This window comes from Monopterus albus, unplaced genomic scaffold, assembly GCF_001952655.1.
Source record: "Monopterus albus unplaced genomic scaffold, M_albus_1.0 scaffold243.1, whole genome shotgun sequence".
Classification (NCBI taxonomy): Eukaryota; Metazoa; Chordata; class Actinopteri; order Synbranchiformes; family Synbranchidae; genus Monopterus; species Monopterus albus.
The window spans coordinates 206,041-212,665 of NW_018128123.1; the positions used below are offsets into that span (position 1 = coordinate 206,041).

Below are 6,625 nucleotides of genomic sequence, written 5' to 3' on the forward strand. Positions count from 1 at the left end.
CTTCCGCTAACGCTCTCCTTTCCCTTCTCATACCGGCAAGGACAAGACTACCTCACAAGTGGCCAGTGCAACATTAACACCTTGAATCATCAACATCAGCGGCCAGGAAATCGGTAGGTTTTTCTTGAATACGTTACAATAGTGTAACGTTTCACACTTTAGTAGATCTTCCCACGTCGTTAGTAGTTAGCTTTAATGGCATTATTGTTTTTAGTATGTTACTCAGTCGCCGTTTTTCATAGATGAGAAAATTGTCTTATCTATAATTTACTTGTATAGGACGTAAAACAATATAGAGGTTTAACGTTGTAGAGAATCATGTTTGCTCTTGGGGTTGTCATCACGAGGTCAGTGGGTGCATTAGCGCAAGCTAATGTTAGCTACCTTGCTGGGTGGGGGTGGGTAGGGACTAAGACATTCGAGAATGTTCTATGCTTGTATCACGGTAGAGGGAAGGAACGGATATCCGGGTGCTCTTTCACAACAAAAGCCTCAGTATATCCCTTTGTAAACGCTTGGATTCAAATTTATAACGGGCTCTGTTTCTGTAAGGTTTCGTTAATCGGGTAGTTTCAGGCGAATGTCCTAATATTTTTTTGTTTATAGCTATGTGTCAATTTTCGCTAATTTCCGGTATGAATTGCTTAGCCACTCATTCTCACGTGGCTGCGTCATGCTTAGCAGAACATGCTAATTGGGTGTAGCAGCGGTACAACGAAAATCTGTCTGTAGAAATTCTCCCGTCTGTGTCTAAAAGTAGTATTGCCCCAGTATTGTTACAAGTAAAAGCACATAAATAGGCATCAAAAGTACTTAAGTACGAAAAGTATAGCATAAACCTACTCATTATGCAGACCCGTTTCACAAATAATTTTCATTTTGAGTTATTGTTACATTACTGTGTACATCACTAACAGTAGTGTTAACTGAGAAGTACGATATTTAATCTGGCATGTTAAGTCAGTGTATGGCGTGTCAAAATGAAATCCTCAAGTACAAATACTTCAAATTTGTATTAAAGTACAGTGCTTGAGTAATTTATGACGAAGCTTTATTTTATTGTCTTTGACACGTACAGCGAAATTTTGTTTGGAGCCGAGGGCCCCGGGGCGCTGCGTACATATACGCCGCCATCACGGGCAACTTAGGGGTTCAGTGTCTTGCCCAAGGACACTTCGACATGTGGACTGCAGGCACATAGTTTCGAAACTTTAACGTTCCGGTTGGGCAAAGACTGCTCTACCCACCACACCACTGTTGCCCCACAATTCAAATTATATTTTCATTGCTGCTGTTTCATACTTCATCACTTTAGCAAGCAAAATTTATTTATATAAAGCACCTTTCTATGTTACAAGGTGCTTTACAGTAAAACAGAAGTCACATCTAGATGACAAAATAATAGCAAAAATGCATAATTAAAAACAAAGTCAGCAATGTTAAAGGCCTGTGAATACAAGTGCATTTTAAGTAGTGATCTTAACTATTGGATTCAGAGCACATCTAATATCCTGTGGTAGACCATTCCACAGTATAGGAGCCCTTGCCAAAAAAGCTGTCTTCCCAATGTTTCAATCTGGACTTGGGTACATCAGGAACAACTGGTTAGAAGACCCAAGTGTCCTCTCTGGAGCAATGAATGTCATGGACTGAACTTATATTTATGATGCGAGCTTTCAGTAAGGGTTACAGCAGTATACTGGCTTCACGGTATACCTTGGTATGGAAAATTATATTTGTTTTATTACAGTATTGAAGAAAAACAATGCATGTGCACCTTTTCTTCAACTGCCTGTCAGACTCTGCAACGGGTGTCACACATGCAGCAAGCAAATGACAGAAGGCTGATGGCCTATTACTAAACTCAGCTGGCAAAAATAGTTAAATCAGCAGTGCAGGATTACATTGGTCATAAAATGAGTTGCTGATATTTTCCAGTCTGTTCGTTTGCTAATCTCTGATTTACAGACACTCAGACTGATCCCAGTCTAACCCAGAAATGCACGGCTCCCCTCAAGTTACAGATGGGATCAGTCTGAGTGCACCATCACTTACCTACAGTAAATTAGTAACTACTGATAATTGTAGAGTGACCTTCATCACCATTGACAGAAGTATTACAAACCAGTCAATGGAATAATGAAGAAAAAAAATCAAGAATTGATCTATTATGAAAATCAATAGTTCAGATACAAAAGAGCTGCACCAACTAGCTCACAACCTACTTTTACATTGATGCATGAATGATAAACTAAGGATCTAATAGTGCAACAGGATGAAATACATCTACTCTGCTTTTAATAGCTTGAGTACATTTTTGTGATTAATTTTTCAGCATTGGATGTTAACAGAGTAGACTACTTTTGCAGTGTTTTATTAGGCTAGTACTTTTATTTAAAGACTTGCAATCTAACATGTTTATAGTGAAGTGCTATTATGTTTATAATTCTGTTTATTCTTTAGGGTCAGTCTAGTGCTACAATAACAAAGGGCTCTTCATTTGACTGTCATTGTAGCTGATAATTGTGTACTGTGAAACATGGGTTTTCCTTCTGTGAAAATCTGAGTTGCCACCCTACTTCAGTTGTAGCCCACTAGATTGACATGCGTTTCCTTTTTGCATTTCTCTAGGAAATATGTCTAAAGGACCAGCAGTTGGCATTGATCTTGGGACCACCTACTCCTGTGTTGGTGTGTTCCAGCATGGCAAAGTTGAAATCATTGCCAATGACCAGGGCAACAGGACCACACCCAGCTATGTGGCCTTCACAGATAGTGAGAGGCTGATTGGAGATGCAGCCAAGAATCAGGTTGCCATGAACCCCACCAACACAGTCTTCGGTAGGAGTCGGAAACGTGTTTAAGTCATTTGTTGTAATGGTGAAAATCCTCAAAACACAACCCAACACTTCTTATTACATAAAGTGACTGGCATCTTAAACAGTCAAACATTCTTGCTTTAACCCTTATGAAGTAAAGGCAAGAATTAAAATTAATAAAGTGGTCCTAAATAACTTGTTTTTTTTCTGAGTTGCTTTAGTGTTTCTTGAATGAACCTTAATATTTGCAAATGGTAAAAACATATCTCTAGCAGTTCATACAAATTGTACTACACAATGGATTAACTGCAAAAGCTCAAAATCCTTAGTTCCCCCTCAGTCACTGAACATGTTGAGTGACAAGTCATTGCCAGAATGCTTAGCCATGCAATATGAGTGTGCAAGTGTTCTCAGATGTCAACGATGGCTTAGGTTTTGATGACTAGCATAAAAAATGCACAAGGCATTCTGTATGGCACACCAATACCAGCCATTTAGTTTCACATTACTGTGTGAGGGAGATTTACTGCAAAAATTGGACAGCTTGCATTTACACTTTTTCCTCATTGTGATGCAGAAAGGTTGACTGCTCAGAGACCCATATAATGCATTTTGATCAACATGGCATGAGCACCTAATGTTTTAAATGGCAGACAGTTGTACATGATCCTTTGCCTGAATGGTCCAGAGCACTTGGAATTTGTTAGTGATTTTTGCTTCAGTGATCTGCACAGTGACTGGATGATGTGGAGGTTGAACAAGTAGCTTTTTGTTTTTGATCTGAGAAATGTATTCGACCAAGTGAGGAAGAACTAAAGAACTCCCCCTGTTTTCCTGCTATTTGTAGTTTCTACCTGAGGTTGAATGGCCCAAGTCCATCCTTCTGTGTGCAGTTCTAATGGAAACTTCTATTGGTGCAGGTTTCCTTTGTTTTAAAGAAGGCTCTTTTGCAGATGCCAAAAGGCTGATTGGCCGCAGGTTTGAGGACTCAGTTGTGCAGTCGGATATGAAGCACTGGCCATTCACGGTCATCAATGACAACAGCCGCCCCAAGGTTCAAGTTGAGTATAAGGGTGAGGACAAGTCCTTCTATCCAGAGGAAGTTTCGTCCATGGTGCTGACAAAGATGAAGGAGATTGCTGAAGCCTACCTCGGAAAAGTATGTTAACACAGCTGTGGACAACTTGCAAGCAATGATAGGAATTGGTGCTGATGATGTTGTTTCCTTTCAGACTGTCAACAATGCTGTAATTACAGTACCCGCCTACTTCAATGACTCCCAGCGCCAGGCCACTAAGGATGCTGGCACAATCTCTGGCCTCAATGTTCTGCGAATCATCAATGAACCAACTGCTGCTGCCATTGCATATGGGTTGGACAAGAAGGTAAACTTGAAGTACTGTATGATCAAACTGAGCTAGTAATTGTTTAATAGCTTTAAGCAATGTTTATTTCATTTCAGGTTGGGTCTGAGAGGAATGTTCTCATCTTTGATCTTGGGGGTGGCACCTTCGACGTGTCCATCTTGACCATCGAGGATGGCATCTTTGAAGTCAAGTCTACTGCTGGAGATACTCATCTTGGTGGGGAAGATTTCGACAACCGCATGGTGAACCACTTCATCGCAGAGTTCAAGCGCAAGTACAAGAAGGACATCAGCGACAACAAGAGAGCTGTCCGTCGTCTGCGCACCGCTTGTGAGAGGGCAAAGCGCACCCTGTCTTCCAGCACCCAGGCCAGCATTGAAATTGACTCTCTGTATGAGGGAGTTGACTTCTACACCTCCATCACCAGGGCTCGCTTTGAGGAGCTCAACGCTGACCTCTTCCGTGGCACCCTGGACCCTGTGGAGAAGTCTCTCCGTGACGCCAAGATGGATAAAGGGCAGATTCATGACATTGTGTTGGTTGGCGGCTCCACCCGTATCCCCAAGATCCAGAAACTGCTGCAGGATTTCTTCAATGGAAAGGAGCTCAACAAGAGTATCAATCCAGATGAAGCTGTGGCTTATGGAGCTGGTAGGTGTCTTCAAATGGTAGCGCACGCACGGTTGTGTCTTTGACCCTTTTTACGTGGTTTTGTAGTGCGATCAGCATGTGTAACACCTAGCAATCATGACCTGAACTACAGTGTTTTAACTTTCACTGGTTCCAACCTGCTCTGTATTTACAGCTGTCCAGGCTGCCATCCTGTCTGGTGACAAATCTGAAAATGTGCAGGACTTGCTGCTTCTGGATGTCACTCCTCTGTCCCTGGGTATTGAGACCGCTGGTGGTGTCATGACAGTCTTGATCAAACGTAACACCACCATTCCTACCAAGCAGACTCAGACCTTCACCACCTACTCTGACAACCAGCCTGGTGTGCTCATCCAGGTAAGTACAACATAATTGTACCAGTCTCAGTGTTTCGCAGTGATGACGTTTATTCCTGCCATTCGTAGTTTCCACCAGAGGTCATAAGACCAAAGATGGCCCTGACCTTCCTTGGATGTCTGAGCGAATTCAATTTGGCAGAAGTGTAGACGAAGCTTAAATTGTCCGCTAACCTTTCATACTTGTATCAGGTTTATGAGGGCGAGCGCGCTATGACAAAGGACAACAACCTGCTGGGCAAGTTTGAGCTCACCGGCATCCCTCCTGCTCCTCGTGGTGTTCCTCAGATTGAGGTGACCTTTGATATCGATGCCAACGGCATCATGAACGTCTCTGCTGTCGACAAGAGCACCGGCAAGGAGAACAAGATCACCATCACCAATGACAAGGGTGAGTTTTGAGTTAAATTTCAGCTCCATCTCAAATGTAGTGACAATCTCTGACTGTGCCATTTGCTCCCAGGTCGTCTCAGCAAGGAGGACATTGAGCGCATGGTTCAGGAAGCCGAGAAGTACAAGGCAGAGGATGACGTCCAACGCGACAAGGTGTCCGCTAAGAACGGCCTGGAGTCGTATGCTTTCAACATGAAGTCGACTGTGGAGGATGAGAAGCTTGCTGGCAAGATCAGTGATGATGACAAGCAGAAGATCTTGGACAAGTGCAATGAGGTCATCAGCTGGCTTGACAAGAACCAGGTGAGCATTAGTCTAGATCGAGCCAAGCAACTGAAGTTTTGTAATATAATCCTGGATAGCAGGTTTCCCCTGAGACCCCACCTGCATATCAGTGGTGTGGTTGACTATTCATTTTACCCCCCTCCTGTACACTGAAATGTCCTTGTTGTGCAGACTGCAGAGAAGGATGAGTATGAGCATCAACAAAAGGAGCTGGAGAAGGTATGCAACCCCATCATCACAAAGCTGTATCAGAGTGCTGGTGGGATGCCAGAAGGCATGCCTGGTGGCTTCCCAGGAGCTGGTGGTGCTGCTCCCGGTGGTGGATCCTCTGGGCCAACCATTGAAGAGGTCGACTAAATATTCCAACACTTTAGCTACCTCAGATGACCAAGAAAGTAACCCTCTTTAGGCGCAAGTTAACAAGCTTAAGAGTGTATTGTACGGAACACAAATGGGGTTCAGGGATCACATTAATGCATAATTTGCCACAACTGTATGGTAGTGTTTTGTATACTTGAGTCTCTGCCTTGTCAATAAAAATAACTTGTAACCCACTCATCTAATGGTTATTTCAATCTAGTGATCACAACTATTAAACTGGATTGACTATAATTTTATGCTATGGATGTTTACTATTGCTTGGTGGCTTGAGATTGAACTGCTGAAAAGATGAACATCAGCCCTTGTACTGGCAGATTTTTAAAAGCTGAATTTATAAAACAGTAAAAAGTTGGGCAAAGGAATAGCCCCCTGC

The 6,625-nt window shown here is 42.7% G+C and overlaps 1 protein-coding gene across 1 annotated transcript; it reads left to right on the forward strand.

Moving 5' to 3' along the window:
- The first annotated feature begins 9 nt into the window (after positions 1-9).
- LOC109972024 (heat shock cognate 70 kDa protein) lies at positions 10-6,425 on the forward strand. The gene is made up of 9 exons (XM_020620619.1): positions 10-113; positions 2,632-2,841; positions 3,773-3,978; positions 4,052-4,204; positions 4,282-4,837; positions 4,992-5,194; positions 5,386-5,584; positions 5,657-5,889; positions 6,043-6,425. The coding sequence occupies exons 2-9, from the start codon at positions 2,637-2,639 to the stop codon at positions 6,226-6,228; spliced, it is 1,941 nt and encodes a 646-aa protein (XP_020476275.1). The 5' UTR covers positions 10-113; positions 2,632-2,636; the 3' UTR covers positions 6,229-6,425.
- The last annotated feature ends 200 nt before the right edge of the window (positions 6,426-6,625 follow it).